Source organism: Budorcas taxicolor, chromosome 18 (genome assembly GCF_023091745.1).
Source record: "Budorcas taxicolor isolate Tak-1 chromosome 18, Takin1.1, whole genome shotgun sequence".
NCBI lineage: Eukaryota > Metazoa > Chordata > Mammalia > Artiodactyla > Bovidae > Budorcas > Budorcas taxicolor.
In genome coordinates this window covers 3495938-3512591 of record NC_068927.1, presented here as the reverse complement: position 1 = coordinate 3512591, position 16654 = coordinate 3495938, and the positions used below count along the sequence as shown (strand labels likewise).

The 16654-nt window shown below is 48.6% G+C and overlaps 1 protein-coding gene across 2 annotated transcripts in view; it reads right to left on the bottom strand.

Moving 5' to 3' along the window:
- Positions 1 to 7217: 7217 nt before the first annotated feature.
- The window catches only part of ST3GAL2 (ST3 beta-galactoside alpha-2,3-sialyltransferase 2), a 47168-nt gene continuing 37731 nt past the window's right edge, over positions 7218 to 16654 (bottom strand). For both annotated transcript variants that reach the window (XM_052655443.1, XM_052655442.1), the window contains exons 4-7: positions 12366 to 12545; positions 10821 to 10866; positions 10441 to 10560; positions 7218 to 9603 (exon numbers count right to left, since the gene is read on the bottom strand). In XM_052655443.1, coding sequence (XP_052511403.1) covers positions 9430 to 9603; positions 10441 to 10560; positions 10821 to 10866; positions 12366 to 12545 — 520 coding nt within the window. In that variant the 3' untranslated portion in view covers positions 7218 to 9429. The remainder of the gene's footprint in view (positions 9604 to 10440; positions 10561 to 10820; positions 10867 to 12365; positions 12546 to 16654) is intronic.

The window sequence follows — 16654 nt, the reverse complement described above, 5'->3', positions numbered from 1 at the left end:
GTAGACTTCCATCAAGACGCAGGCCCTGGAGGCAGGGAGGAGGACTTGGACCCTGTCCTGCAATAAGAACACAGGCAAATTCAATAGATTCACACAGTAAGACTATTCTTGGATGTTCCTGATTGGCTGACTCTTGACCCTTTCCCCCGACTCCTTCCATCGAAAAAAACTAGTTTTTAAAAGTAGACTTGATGTTTTTTAGAATAGTTGTGAGTGTATGGAAAGAAAAGGCAAAGTTACCTTATAGCAAAGGAAGGACTGAACTCAGATCCCTCTGAATGTGGACACTCACTGTATGTTCTTTTTACTTCAAGCCTTCTCCCTAGAGAGAAGCCGTGTTACCAGAAAGAGCCTGTATTCTTCTCAAAAACAAAAACCAGTTGTTGGATGAAAGGTATTGTTTTATATTTTGGGGGAACAGGCTGGCCCTGATACACACAGTTCACTGAATGTAAGGGGAAGGGGCATCTTTCTGCATTTTTGCATTAGTTATCACAGACATAGACTCACTGCAGAAGCTGTGATTTTTTCTGGAAGGGTAGTGAGAAGGAGCATTGATTCCTAACTCACGCTCAGAAAGGAAAAAATCTGATTTTTAAAATTGTTTTAGGGATTCACCCTTCCCCTTCACAAGCCAGGAATGATGTTTTCGTACCGTGCCAAGCATGTCACAGCAAAGAGTTCCTTGCCTGCCGAATGGTAGTGCCCAGCTGTTTGTTCCTGTGATAGATAAATAAAATACTTAATCATGTCCTGACCCTTCCCCTGGCATCCAGCAGAGTGCCAGCCAACTGTGTATCCACTTACCCCTGGCCAGGCCATAACTCCAAGTGTTTCTCTCCAAGGAGCCCTCTGATTCCAGACAGCATTACTGCTCACCCAAATGTGGCGCCTCTCTTTAGAGTACACATCCTTACTAGATTGAGGCATGGCCGTGGGACTTCTCTGGCATCAAGGAAATGTGAAATTCTTGACAGAAGCATTCAAAGACAGCCTGTGGCTCACCAGATTCTTTTTTTCTGCCCTTGAAACAACAGACCCACCCCCAGATAGTGCCACTGTCTGCCTGGGTCCTGAGTGGTCTGAGGAACAGAGCCCCTGATGGAAACACAGCTTGTGAGAAATAAACTGTCGTTTTAAGCCAGTGCCAGTTGGAAAGGTGTTTGCGTTGCAGCACAGCCTAGCTTATCCTTACCATTCCTCCCTGCCTTGGAAAAGCTGGTTCCCTATCCAGGCACCCTAATGTCAACCCAGATAGCAGGTATGTTCCATCCAAGTACACAAAATTCCCAAGCAGCTTCTTAATCCATTATTTTAGAAGAGAGAACAATTCCCAATTATTTAAAAAGCCTCCATTGTGACAGAGAGGGGTTAAAAAAAATTAGAAAAAATCAGCTCTGTGGAGACAGGAAAACAGAGGAAGAAAAGGGTATCTGCTAAGTATGCAATTAAACATCACACTTAGCTAACTTTCCTTTCCATGAGCTTGCTGAAATTATAGCGGAGGAAAAAGGTATAAACTCATATGGACAAATAAAATGGAAGCTGTTACATCAGAAGAGGAAATTTAACAAAATGTTTGGAACACACAAAAATGAATGAAAAAAGTCCAATTTTTAGCAATACAGGGAACTACATAGAGCATGAAAAAAAATCCCAGTCCAAAAATCAGCTACAAAGCTGATATATTCTGTTTGACTACATCAATGAACAACTACTTTTATTGTTTCATTTTTTACATTTATCTCTCTTTTGGTATTTTGGTGGTTTAGGCTATGGACCTAATTTTATCTTTTTCCAGATGGTTATCTAGTTATTTCAATAACATTTATTGCAACATCCATCTTTTCTTAAGTGACTTGAGAGGTCATCTCTGTTATAAACTGAATTTCCATACAGACTTGGGTCTAGGCAATCGGACGAATGAAAGAGAACTGAGCATCAGGGTTAGTCAGTCAGTTCAGTTGCTCAGTTGTGTCTGACTCTTTGCAGCCCCATGGACTGCAGCACACCAGGGTTCCCTGTCCATCACCAACTCCCGGAGCTTGCTAAAACTCATGGCCATTGAGTTGGTGATGCCATCCAACCATCTCATCCTCTGTTGTCCCCTTCTCCTCCCACCTTCAATCTTTCCCAGCAACAGGGCCTTTCCTAAGAAATCAGTTTTTCACATCAGATAGTCAAAGTATTGGAGCTTCAGCTTCAGCAACAGTCCTTCCAATGAATACTCAGGACTGATTTCCTTTAGGATGGACTGGTTAGATCTCCTTGCAGTCCAAGGGACTCTCAAGAGTCTTCTCCAACACCACAGTTCAAAAGCATCAGTTCTTCAGTGCTCAGCTTTCTTTATAGTCCAACTCTCACATCCATACATGACTACTAGAAAAACCATAGCTTTAACTACACGGACCTTTGTTAGCAAAGTAATGTCTGCTTTTGAATAAGCTGTCTAGGTTGGTCATAGCTTTTCTTCCAAGGACCAATGTCTTTTAATTTCATGGCAGCAGTCACCATCTGCAGTGATTTGGGAGCCCCCCAAAATAAAGTCTCTCACTGTTTCCATTGCTGCCCCATCTATTTCCCATGAAGTGATGGGACCGGATGCCATGATCTTCGTTTTCTGAATGTTGAGTTTTAAGCCAACTTTTTCACTCTCCTCTTTCACTTTCATCAAGAAGATCTTTAGTTCTTCTTCACTTTCTGCCATAAGGGTAATGTCATCTCCATATCTGAGGTTATTGATATTTCTCCTGGCTATCTTGATTCCAGCTTGTGCTTCATCCAGCCTGGCATTTCACATGATGTACTCTGCAGATAAGTTAAACAAGCAAGGTGACAATATACAGCCTTGACATACTCCTTTCCCAATTTGGAACCAGTCTGTTGTTCCATGTCCAGTTCTAACTGTTGCTTCTTGACCTGCATACAGATTTCTCAGGAGGCAAGTAAGTATCAGGGTAGTGGTCACCTTTAGGGGAAGGATGGGAGTTGGCAAGGAAGATGGAGCAGAAAGGCCCCTGGGATGCTTGCACAACCTGAGAGTGACTACATGAGTGTCCATCTGAAGTCACTAAGGAACCTCTATACTGTTCCCCATAGTGGCTGCACAATCGACATTCTCACCAATAGTGCACAAGGGTCTCTTTGTTGCACACCCTCACCAGTGATTGTTATCCCTTGTCTCTTTGACAAGTCAATCTAAAAGTACTGTGGTGGTAGCTCATTAAGGCATTGATTTGCAATTCCCTGAGGATTAAGGATGTTGCTCATCTTTTCATGGACCTGTTAGCCATCCATATGTCTTCTTTGGAGAAATGTCTCTTCACATCTGCCCATTTTTTAAATCAGACTGGTTTTTTTTTTTTTTTCTATTGTGTTATATGAGTTCTTTATATACTTTGGTTTCATGTTTTACATTTAAGTCGAATCCATTTGGAGTTAATTTCTGTGAGGGGTGTGAGATAGGGTCTAGCTTCACTCTTGCAAACAGAACTACCATATGATTCAACAATTTCACTTCTGGGTACACATCCAAGGGAATATTACCATCTCCAAGAGACCCCTGCACTCCCATATTCACTGCAGCATTATTTACAATAGCAAAGACATGGAAACAACCGAAATGTCCATTGACAGGTGAACGGGTAAAGAAGATGTGAATATATATACAACAGACTATTATTCAGCCATTAAAAAAAAGGAAATCCTGTCTTTTGTGACAACAGGGCGTTATGCTAGTGAAACAGGTTCGATGGAGAAAGACAAATATCATGTGATCTTACTTTCATGCAGAATCTAAAAACACTGCTCTCATAGAAACAGAGGGCAGATTGGTGCTTGCCAAATAGGAGGGGGAATGGGTAAAGGCGGTCAAAAGGTATAAACTTCCAGTTTAGGATAATTAAGCTCTAGGGATATAACGTACAGCATGGGAGCTATAGCTAACGGCACAACACTATAAATCAACTACACCTCAACAAAACTTTTAAAAAATGTATCAGCAAATTTGGAAAACTCAGCAATGGCCACACGCCTGGAAAAGGTCAGTTTTCCTTCCAATCCCAAAGAAAGGCAATGCCAAAGAATGCTCAAACTACCACACAATTGCACTCATCTCACATGCTAGTAAAGTAATGCTCAAAATTCTCCAAGCCAGGCTTCAGCAATACGTGATCTGTGAACTTCCAGATGTTGAAGCTGGTTTTAGAAAAGGCAGAGGAACCAGAAATCAAATTGCCAACATCTGTTGGATCATGAAAAAAGCAAGAGAGTTCCAGAAAACCATCTATTTCTGCTTTATTGACTGTGCCAAAGCCTTTGACTGTGTGGATCACAAGAAACTGTGGACAATTCTGAAAGAGATAGGGATACCAGACCACCTGACCTGCCTCTTGAGAAATCTGTATGCAGGTCAGGAAGCAACAGTTAGAACTGGACATGGAACAACAGACTGGTTCCAAATAGGAAAAGGAGTCCGTCAAGGCTGTATATTGTCACCCTGCTTATTTAACTTACATGCAGAGTACATCATGAGAAACGCTGGGCTGGAAGAAGCACAAGCTGGAATCAAGATCGCCGGGAGAAATATCAATAACCTCAGATATGCAGATGTCACCACCCTTATGGCAGAAAGTGAAGAGGAACTAAAAAGCCTCTTGATGAAAGTGAAAGGAGAGTGAAAAAGTTGGCTTAAAGCTCAACATTCAGAAAACAAAGATCATGGCATCTGGTCCCATCACTTCATGGGAAATAGATGGGGAAACAGTGGAAGCAGTGTCAGACTTTATTTGGGGGGCTCCCAAATCACTGCAGATGGTGACTGCAGCCATGAAATTAAAAGACGCTTACTCCTTGGAAGGAAAGTTATGACCAACCTAGATAGCATATTGAAAAGCAGAGACATTACTTTGCCAACAAAGGTCCATCTAGTCAAGGCTATGGTTTTTCCAGTGGTCGTGTATGGATGTGAAAGTTGGACTGTGAGGAAAGCTGAATGCTGAAGAATTGATGCTTTTGAACTGCGGCGTTGGAAAAAACTCTTGAGAGTCCCTTGGACGGCAAGGAGATCCAACCAGTCCATTCTAAAGGAGATCAGTCCTGGGTATTCTTTGGAAGGAATGATGCTAAAGCTGAAACTCCAATACTTTGGCCACCTCATGCGAAGAGTTGACTCATTGGAAAAGACTCTGATGCTGGGAGGGATTGGAGGCAGGAGGAGAAGGGGACGACAGAGGATGAGATGGCTGGGTGGCATCACTGACTTGATGGACATGGGTTTGGGTGAACTCCGGGAGTTGGTGATGGACACAGAGGCCTGGCGTGCTGCGATTCATGGGGTCACAGAGTCGGACACGACTGAGCGACTGATTAGTGATTGGGGCACCATCTTTAAAGAATTCTGGTGGCTGTCATTTGAGGGTCAGTGAATAATGGGATCCCAGCCTAACAAAGACTAGAAAGCCGTGCCTCCTGACCAGAGACAGGGAGGCATGTTTACCACAACAATCCAGTTTGGCAACTAGAGTTCTCACCTCTAAAGATTTGGAACAATAGTTAATTGACCATTAAGTTCCCCAGAAATGAAACAGATGCTGGGGAGCCTACAAAAGTATTGCTTGATGGGTATAGGAGAGAAAATTCTAAGAGTGCTGGGAAAAAACCTGAGTCACAGTGATGGGAATTTTCAGCTTTTTACTCAGTTCCCAGACCTAATCAGGCCACACACCTGGAGCTCTTTTCAAGCAGATCTCAGGGTCATTTGTGTAGCTGTTGCTTTTCCAGAAGAACCTACTTCTGGAGTGACAGTGCACTGGGAGAAGGGAAATACCCAGACTTCCAGGAGTCACCATATGCTAGCTTTGAGACCAGAATGCCAAAGCAGTCCACTTTATTATGAGAGTTGGAGCTTATTATGGCCGAAGACAGATGGAGCTCTGGTTCAAGTCCATTTAATGGTGGGTCCAATGAGACCACAGATTCACCTTTAGGTAATTTCCTTAGTTCCAAAAGGAAAGAGAGATATTTACTACCTGGCAAAATCACTGTATTGGCAACCAGACCCATGGGGGTAGGGCCTAATAGATGTCCCTGGAACTATCTCCAACATGGTAAGTCAAACTCAATACCACATTCCAGTAGGGTTTTCCGACTCTGGTGCTGCCATCCAACTTGAGTTATGGAAGGACTGGTGCCTTCTTCCTCACCCCATTCACTCGCCATCTGAATTATGGAGAATGGCAGTGGTTTATTGCAATAGTGCTAACTTGTGATTCCTGATATGGTATCTTTGCTGAATCAAAGCAATGGAGTCCACGGGCAACATTAAAAAATAAAAGGACATAATTTGTGAGGCTCAATCCTGGAGGTAACATGTACAACATCTGGAGCGCTGCTCCCACCAAGGACAGTGACCCATAAGACAGCGGCTTTGAGTGGGGCCCAGACAAGAAACAGTTCTTGGCAGTCCTGGCTACGTGCATGTCATCTGGACACTGGGCCTTATGACTCGGGTACGTGTTCCTGGGGAGTGTCTGTGGCAGAGAACTGTCATATGGAGCCTCTGGCAACCCTAAATAGAACTACAGCCCAGAGACCTACAGTTTCAGAACAAACCCTCCAGCACTTCCAAAAAGTGGTGCCCTCCTCCACCAAAAAGTATCTTCCGTTTGAAAAGTCACTCAGCTCGCTCTGGGCACTGGCAGAAACTGGACAGCAGGACACCAAGCTGAGTGCAGACTCTGAAGAGAGCCCGCGTGAGCTATCTCATCCACCAGACGGCAGAGCTGGGCATTCCGACGCATGACCGGAGTTACAGTCAAGTAGATCCAGACAGCCTAAGGAAACGGCACAGTTACCTCGGACGCCTGTGGCACCAGCTCCAACCATTTTGCAAACTCCCTGCTAACCCACACCTATGGCACCATGGGAAGTTGCGCAGAACCCAGAAACAGAGCAGGAAAAGCCCCATCCTGGTGCCTGTGGGGTCTGCATGCTGCCCTGGGCCCACACAGCGGACGGTGGTGAAGGCCGCACTCCCAGACGGCACAGCTGGTGGCTGGGAGGCTGTATAAGGGATGGGTGCCTGGGAGTCGTCCCTTCTCCACTTCACCACCCCCTCCCAGCAATGCCCCCAACAGTCTTCACCATTACTTGGTCACAGCTTCCCACTGACAGATACACCTTCTTACCACCATCAGACACATTTCAAAATGAACAAGTGAATATACAGCTTTTTATTTTTAATTCAGAAAGAGAAAGGGAAGAAAATAAAAAACATTTGCTTAAATAACTATTGTAGAAAAGAAGATCTGGGCTGGGTGCTGGGACCTACCTCTTCCAGAACGGGGATTTATTAATGTTCTAAACAAAACAAAACCCAAACAAAAGGAACAACAACAGTAAAAGAAATAAATTATTCTGCTCAATACTGTTTGGCATAATTGCATTTTTTCATCTCTTAAACACTCAAGAGCCTCTTTCGGAAGCACTGAGATGAGACTGGCAAGAACAGCTGGTCTTGACTTTCTAAAACGATGGGGAGGAGGTGGTGAAAGAGGTGTTCCACTACAGGCCTCACTGGCCCACCCCCATTCTTCACTCCTCCTACTTTCGGAATCGGGAAGGGACAGACTCACGCCAAGTTCTCAGTATATTAACTTTTAGCGGGGCCCACTGCCCCCCCACTAAGCCTCTGACATACTCCTCTGCTGGCTCCTGTTCCCTCAGCCAGCTGCAGGAACTATACCAAGGACCCGGAGGCTGCCGAGTGGTATCAACTCACTAAGAAAGGGTGATTTTTATGTTTGTTTGTTTACTGTTTTTTAAGTCACCGGGAAGGGGGATCCTTTTAGTGGTTTGGAAGCTTCACAGAAGCCCTTTTCCCCTCCTACACTCCCCCAACCTTCAAGCGTGAGAATACCTTCAGCAGCTTCCTCTAGGGTTAAGCTGGGTTCAGTCATGCAAGTAGCTTCCAGCTGTAACCTGTGGTTGTTAGCGTTGCAGCCCTTCTAGAGCTGGAAATGGAAAGAGGGTCAGAGGGAAAAGGCGCAAGGTGAGCACAGGGAAGGGGCTATGTGGGCAGAGGAGGAGGCATGCAAGGGGCAAGTCCACTCCTCCCCAGCTATTTGCATGGCCAGCTCAGTATCTGAAAAGCACCTTTGTTGGTCAGCCACCCATGATAATTTCAGGTTAGCTAAATCTTAAGCCTAAAGCAAATTCCAACCCGGAGCAAGAGGTTTCCTCCTCTTTTCGGGGGTGACGGGTGAAGGACCAGACAGCTGGTCTCTTCTCCAGCCTTCTGTCCCACGTGCTGCTCCCTCTCCCTAGAGGCAGCCAAAGGGGGTTAGGGCGGGGAGCTGCACCGCCCTAATCACAGGGCAATCCCCCCAGAGCAACACGTGGCCTGATGAGGAGACCCAGGGCCTAGGGAGAGACACTGAAGAGATTGTGAGCAAATAATAGGGGCCGAGGGCACACGGAGTGAGAAGCACCTGACATCTGATACGACGGGGTTTCCTGTCTCCTGTCCTATTTCTTAACCTGTGTTTCAGAGTTGAGCCCTAGGCGAACTTCGCCCACATAGGAAGGGGTGCACACAATCCTAGTTTTCTGGTGAGGCACTAAATGCCACGATCAGAAAGGCCATCCCACAAGGCGGCCAAGGGTGGGAGGGGAGGAGGCAGGAGAGGACCCACGTGCCCTCCGGATTCTCACCGCATCTCTTTGCTGGGTTCGCACTAACCCAGCTACGCCTGACCAAGCAAAGGAGTGTGGGTCTAGTTCTCTAGGCGGTCCGGGAGGGCTCTAACTTTCCCCCCGGGGAAAAGAGCGCTCCTCGCGCACCCGAAAGGCGGCCCGATCGCCCTCCCGCCCGCCCCGCGGTCACGGAGCACTCCTGGGGAGGAGAGAGCGAGCCACCGCTGTCCCTCGCCTTTCCCACCGTTTCCTTCTCGGCGCCCCCAGCGAGGTTAGGCCGGAAAGCGACTGAGACGCCTCCTGCCGAACCTGCGGAAAGCATACTTCTCGAAGCCGGAACGAACTCCTACTCCTTAGAAAGCGGGAAATAAAATCCTACCCAAAAGCATAGAGGAATGGGAAATTAATCGGCCGCCAGCCCGCCCCTGAAGGCCATCGATTGGCTGAGAAGGGGGGGCCCGACGCCGGAAGTCTTCCTTGAGTTGCATGATTGGCTGGAGACCCCGCCCGCCGGCGGCGCTGATTGGTGCTGGGCCGGGGGCGTCTCCTCGCTGGCGGGGACGCCGGCGCTCGCTGGGCTGCAACGTGATTGGTCCAGGCCGCGGCAGCGGCGCTCCGATTGCCTGCTGACGCGCGGGAGGGCGCCGCGCCACGCGTAGGGCGCCGCCCCCGGGCTGACCCCGAGTCGCGGCGGGAGCCGCGCGGCGGGGCCGCAGAGTCGCAGCGCGTCCGGGCTCAGTTCCCTCTGTAGACCTCGATCTTGCTGGCCTTAGCCAGCATGTCGATGATGTGCGCCTCGAAGTCGGCGTCGTGCACGCCCGTCTTCCGGAACTCGCCCGCGTACCGGTTATTCTCCCAGTAGTGGTGCCAGTTCCCCCGGCTGTCGGCCCCGAAGCCGTACACGTTCACCTGCGGGGGAGGGCGGCGCGGGTCACTCCACGGCAGGGACCCGGGAGCAGACGCCGCGGCGGAGCCTTGGGTCGTGGGAGGGGACGAGAAGGGGGCCGCGGCGCCCCTACGAGCAGGAGGTGGCTCATCCGCTACGGCGCGCTGCACGCGCCTGGCAGACCCGGGACACCCAACCCTGCCGCTGAGGACACTTCCAGAGGGAGAGGGCTGCTCCCTTCCGGTTCTCCTTCCAGCCACCTTCTGATGACATCAAGAACGCCTGAGTAGGGGGCCAGCCTGTCACAGCTCACCAACCCTTGCTAACATTTTTTCCCCCTTAATGGTGTGTTTTATTGAAAGCTGGTCAGGTACGCAGTATCATACACTGAATAGTTTACTGGCAAAAGGGTGTTCTGGGCATGAGCACTGCTATCCATGGCCGAGTAGCAGACAGAGCCCAGAGATGGGCTCCTTGAATGACTAATCTCCAATTTTGACACAGAATAGGCCTGGGGCCCACAGCTGTGGGAGACCCCGTTCTGCTGAAACAACTACAACACTGTTCCACTTCATTTATGGTTATTCTTTCTTTATGGCAAGTAATATCAATTATGGTATTCAATTTCCTTTTTAAATAAATTTAACCTTTCAGTGAACTGATACCAGATACGGTAAAATCATGAACACAGTAAGTTTGGGAAATGCAGATCTATACCCTGCAGCCTAGAAATGGGAATGGAAGCCACTTAGTTCCTTCCTACAAAAACACATTCCTCGATGCCCTGCTAAGCCCCGACAAAGGCTGGTTCCCTCTGTCCCTTGGGTCCTACCATTTTATCCCCAGACCAGGCTACCCACCTCATCACACACATGCAGGGCAAAGAAGAGTACCAGCATCCCAGTGGAAGGGTACCGCCCATGGTGCTCTGTCCACCTGTCATGGATGTACTTGAAGAAGGCTGGGTTGTAGATCTGGACCTAGGAGGAGAAAATGTAATGAGCACACAAGGGCTTCTGGGGCCTGAAATCAGGTCAAGCTGTGACCAGTTCCTCCACACGTGCCCGTAGCCAGTAGGTCCTGCAGCCTGTGTGGGGGGCGGGGGGAGGAGAGTCAGGTATACCAGCAGATGGGGACTGACGGTTCTGGAAGGGCACTGGGGGATACCTGAACCACAGGACCAGCACAGCATGACTCAGGTCTGCACTATTTCCATTGAAGTGGGGAGGTGGAAGCTTACCTTCTCTTTGTCCACTCGAAGGAAGGACTTCACTGGGGCATAGGTGCTGCAAGCAGAAAGAAATACAACGCTGAGCTGGCTCCATGCGCCCAGAGATGCCTTTCCTCCCACTGAGGCCCAAGTGATGATGGCCTCATGACAGGCTGCCCTGCTTCCAGACTGCTCTCCCACTGCACATCACTGAAGCTCCTTGTCCAGAAACCTTCAATGGCTCCCTATGTTCTCCAAGATAAAGTAAGGATGGTTTAGACAAGCACCAGGGCGTTCCATAACCCAGCCCCAACTTTTCCTCCCATGACTCTCTGCTGTGAAGTCTCCACTTGGGTTAGCCCATCTCTGCATGCCCAGCATGTCTGTGCTCGGAACCTCTGCCCACGGTAGCCCTGCCGCTACTGTCCTCACATTAGGCACACATCCCTGCTTCCCTATTAGTCATGGTGCCTGCAACCTATGCTCCCATTTCTGAGTATCCATGGAACTTAAACTCTACAGCACTTATTTTAGCCCTTTGGACTCCCAAACAAAAGTCAGAAAACTGCAACTGCTGTGTTTAAAAAAATATACGGTGAAAATAGGCAAAGGTGGAAGTAATCCAGCTGTCCAATGGACAGATGAATAGGTAAATATGATATATCCACACACCAGAATACTATGCAGCCTTTAAAGGGGATAAAACCCTGACACAGGCTATAACACAGATGAGCCCTGAAAACATGATGCTACTGAAATAAGCCTAGGCAAAAGGACAAACACTGTATGATTCCACGTGTATGAAGTACCTAGAACAGTCAAATCATAAGAGACAGAAAGAACAGTGGTTATCAGGGGCTGGAGGGAGGAGGGAATGGGGAGTTGCCATTTAATGGGCAGAGTTTTCATCTGAGATGATGAAAAAGTTCTGGAGATGGGCTGTGGTGAGATTTGTACAGCAATGTGAATGCACTTAATGCTCATGAACTGTGTGGTTAAAACAGTATTTTGTTACACATACACATTTTTACACACACGTGCACACACAAAAGCCACAGTGAGACGGAGTAGATTAGTGGTTGCCTAGGGCTAGGGGTGGAGGGAGTGGGGGTGATGAGTAAGGGGTACAGGGGTATCTTTAGATTATCTCCATCTTTGGAATATGCATGTGTTCTAAAATTACTTGTGATGGTTACATAACCCTAAACCCTGTGCATATACTAAAAGCCACTGAACTGCACTTTAAATGTGTGAACCGTATGGCATGTGAATCATATCTCAATAAAGCTGTTAAAGCAGAGCTAACAGGAGCCACCTCCTGCAAAGGGAGCCTGGAAAGGTATCCTTCACCTCTCGAACACCAGTAGGCTGGCTGCCACCATGCAGGAAGTGGCCCAAAACCAGCTGTGGACTCAGCTAACCACCACTTGGCACCATCCCTACTGCTGCTTCTCTCCTCACCAGCCTCTCTTGGCCAAAATAGTCAATGAAAGGAATTCTAACATCTGGCCCCTAGACAGTTCCTCCCAAGGTGGGGCAGGCCCCGTGTCCCACTTGCAGCCGGCAGTGGCTCACAATCGGATCTGCCCGGTGGACAGGGCGCTGGCGATCCACAGGAGGTCCAGGGCCTTGAAGGGCACCAGCACGAAGCTGACGTTGGCGGGCAGGTTCTTGGCACTCTCGGGGTACATGAAATGGTGCGTGGTTCGGCTGCCGACATCCTGCTCAAAGCCCACGGTTGGTGCCTGATTCATCCTGCGGGGACAGGAGGGTGGTGAGAGAAGACACCAACACAGAAACTGGTACAATTCTAGAAGACAGTTCGGTGCTGCCCATCACACCAGTAAACAAGTGTGCACTTACCCAGCAGTTCCATTTCCAAAAGTCTATCCTATAAAAATGGTTGTGTAAGTGTGCAAAAATGTGTGCAAGGATATTCACTGCAGTCTTATTTATAATAGTAAAAAGAAGAACCAATCAAACAGAGAACCAGTTAATATCAATACATTTTGGCACATTCATGGAACAGAACAGCATGTAGTCATCAGAATGAATGAATCAGATTTTTCATGTGCTGGTAAGAAACAAGTTTTCAAGAGCTATTCAGTTTGGAAAAAAAAAGTGGTGTGAGGAATCTCACTTCTTTCAACACATGCCTTTCGAATACCTGTGCAGTCAGAGGAAATCACAATGCAGAAAAGGAAAACTGATGGAGAAGGCAATGGCAACCCACTCCAGTATTCTTGCCTGGGAAACCCCATGGACAGAGGAGCCTGGCAGGCTCCAGTTCACAGCATTGCAAAGAGTTGGACACACCTTCGCAACTGAACAACAATAACACACAATCAGGCAGATTGTGGTTTGGGGAAATAGTTCTTGATGGAAACATGGCATAAATTGGAGAGTGAAGTGACCTAGTGATATGGAATATAGAGCTTTGTAAGAAATTAAAATCTGTGTATAGAATAATGATTTCAAATATTCAAACAATAAAGTCTGGCTAAAGGAAAAAAAAAGGAAAACTGAAAATTCAGTAGTGTGATTCCATTTTTTGTAAAAGAGTAAAAAAGGGAAGGATGGAAAGGGAGAGAGAAAGCAGAAAGGAAGTGAGGGAAAGAAGGGATGAGGGAGGGAAAAAGCTGACTTCTGTATATGAATAGAAAAAAACGGAGGAGTATTAAAATTTTAGGAATGCTTACTCTTGGGAGAATGGGATAATCCACTTTTTAACATGTACACTTCTGTTTTCTCCCCCAATAATGAGCACATATCATTTTCACAATTTTTAAAATAAAAAGACAGCCTTTCACAGCGTACAGCTCACTTGGCTGTTCTGTGCTCTTTTCTAGAAGACAGTGAAGCAAGGTAAGAAGCTGGAGCTCCCTCAGCCCCCAGGCAGACGGCTCAGTTCCGCCAGCGCCCTGTCGCGCACTTTACGTTCCTGTCCACCCTTCCACTCCAAGCCCAGGGGGGAAACCTGGGGCTCTGGCAGTGCCCACCTCAGCCATCCCAGGCACACGTGCAGTGAGGGGCTGTCTCTCATTTGCAGTCTTAAAAGAACACGGAACCCCAGCATAGTCTCTTCCACCCAGCCTTCTCCTGCCCACCATGGTGTGACACACCAAGGCGGCTTCCAATTCCTCTCAAGCGGTGCAAAACATAGGACCAATAAAGTCAAAGCTTCTTCTTGTGAGCATCTTAGAAACAAGTGATCCAGCTTTAAACGCAAACCTGTTGGTCTTTTCTGCTGTGAGAACGGTGTTGTGTGGATCACACTGCAGAATCACACCACCCAAGCGGGTGGCTGTAACCTGGGCCTCCACTGGGGACACAGGGATACGGGAGAGAGGCAGCAGAGTCTCCACTTGCTCTTCCAGCTCTTTAGCCAGTTCAAACATTTCCTGTCCGTAAAGGGGCCAGCAAGCCCCAGGTCCTGGGCCTTGCGTCACAGGAGCTCCCCCGCCACCTCTATGGATGGCACAGTGTGGTGAGGGTGTGTTCAAGACGCCCCCTCTGCCAATCCCTTGCTGTGCCTTCTGCCTCCCTGGTTCCCTTCCCTTGAGGGACTGGAGAAACTTACGTTTGGGAAACTGAGTGGCTTGATTGGGAACTAGAAAGTAAGTCCTTATTCTTAGCCACGTTAGTCCCTGTCTGCGTCAAGGAGAAGCCTGGATTCTCTCCTGCAGGACCAGCTGTGCTCTAGCCCCAGAACAAAGATTAAGACCGTCCCCTCCCCTCAAACCCAGTTCTTCAAGTTAACTGCCCCTCTGATGCGCTGGCCTTTAGGGTTGAGAGGGCCCGTCCCCTAGAGCAGCTGAGAAGCCTTTCCTCATCCACTGTGGGCCGCAGCCCCACACACACCACTGGCCCTCGTGTCAGCACAGCCCGTCTGGCTCCGGCTCTGCCACGGGAGCCCCGGGGTCCGTGAGGAACAGAGCAGGAGAGAGCAGTTGCAGAGGACGCCTTGATCGAGATGGTGTTTCTCAGCTGCCTGGGGTATGGAAGTGGGGAGCAGACTTGGGCTGCTGGCACTTAGGCTGGCTGGGGTCTGGGCTGGGCAGGAGCTGGGGTCAAGGTTCACGCTTGTGAGGACCCAAGAAACACACCTCCTCTCATTGAAGATGGAGAGGCCCAAGCTGGCCTTGCAGATCAAAGGGCTGCAGCTGCCCCAGATGGGCCCTGAAGACCACCCGTCTGTCTTTTCCAGGACTCAGCAGCCACAGCTGTCATGACACCCCTCCTGTCGCCCAGGATCGCTGCCTCCCAGCCTCAGGTCAGCCCTCCTGGGGAGTCTCCACCTCCCTCGGTTGCTCCCCATTTGCTGGGCAGGCAGCCGCTTCCAGAAGTCTGGAGATGAATGGAATAAGGATCTAAAAAGATGTTTCAGAGCCTCCAAGGAAAGGGAAGTGGCATGCCTCTGGAGATAGCTGATTCATTCTGGAGAAGCCAGGTCCTGGAAAGGGACCAGGGCAGGATGAGAGGATGAGCTGGATTTCCGTGACTCCAGGGAGAAGCTTCTAGAGTTCTCTCTGTCTTCTGCCACTAGAGCACCCGGAGCAGGATGCACATATGGGCATGCTCAGGCTTCAGAGTGTGGGCGTTCAGTCCTTTCACTCTTTCACGTATTCACAGTGAGCCGACCATCTGCACGCGGCTGTTCGAGGAGCTGCGGATCCATCTGCTGGCCAGCTGAGGGGGACCAGCTCAGCTCCATCTAGTCAGGGGGGCTCTGGAGTCAGAGGGGAGGAGGCAGCAAGGGGAGGGCTTAGGGGCTGGGGGCTGGGCAGAGCCATCAGCTCACTTTAACTCAGCTCAGCCCTCCTGGTGGGGCTTTCATCCATCCTGTTTCCAGGAAGGGAGGCCTCCCCACTGGTTCCAAACCAAGACTTGCCTATAAGCAGTCACTCTCCATTGCCATCTGGCTGCTTCCACAAATCGGCTGAAAGCCACTCCTTCCACAAAGAGATGGGCATTTAACTAGTTTGGTGTGGGTGCCAGGCATATTTTTTAAAGCTTCCATGTAACACTAATAATGTGCAATCAGGGTTGACAAATACCTACAGAAAAACTCAAATCTTTATCTGCAATTTCATATAAGTAAGTTATTGATATTTACGTATTTATCATAATATCTAACCATTTTACTCAACTGTTATTAATTTTACAAGCTTGTTGGTTTATTCATATTACCTATAAGTAAATTTTTTTTAATCCTGTGCACAATTGCCATTTTTGCTGTTCATTCCTTGCTTTACTTCCTTCCTAACTCTGAGAATTATGTTAAATAATGCTGCAGAAAATATCCTTCTTTTCCACTTGATTTTAATAAGAGTATCTTTAGACCTGTCACTATTGAGGGTTTTTTGGTCATTGATATGGAATATATGTTAAGAACCCTGGAGAAGGAAATGGCAACCCACTCCAGTACTCTTGCCTGGAAAATCCCATGGATGGAGGAGCCTGGTAGGCTGCAGTCCATGGAGTCGCAAAGAGTGGGACACGACTGGGTGACCTGACATCATGACACCCACAAAGAAATCGTGGTGTCAGTCCATAACACCTGTCTCCTAGCCTGGTTCCTGTGAGGGAACGTCTGTGAGTCTCTCTCTGCCTGACCAGGACCAGGTACCACCCAGGTCTGTTGCAGCAGCCACCTGTTTCTGCCCACTGTGCTCCGCTCCCTGGAGCTTCCCAGCCATCCCGAGGGGCATGGTGAAGCCCTGCAAGAGGTGGAGAGGCCCTGCAGGCAGCACCTACAGGCGCAAGAGAGCCCTTCCCGGGCTTCCCAAGGGTCCCACGGCTGCTCTGAGGCGCTGGCCGGCCACCGGTCCCCCATCTCAGCCACCGTCTAAGGGGGAGAGGTC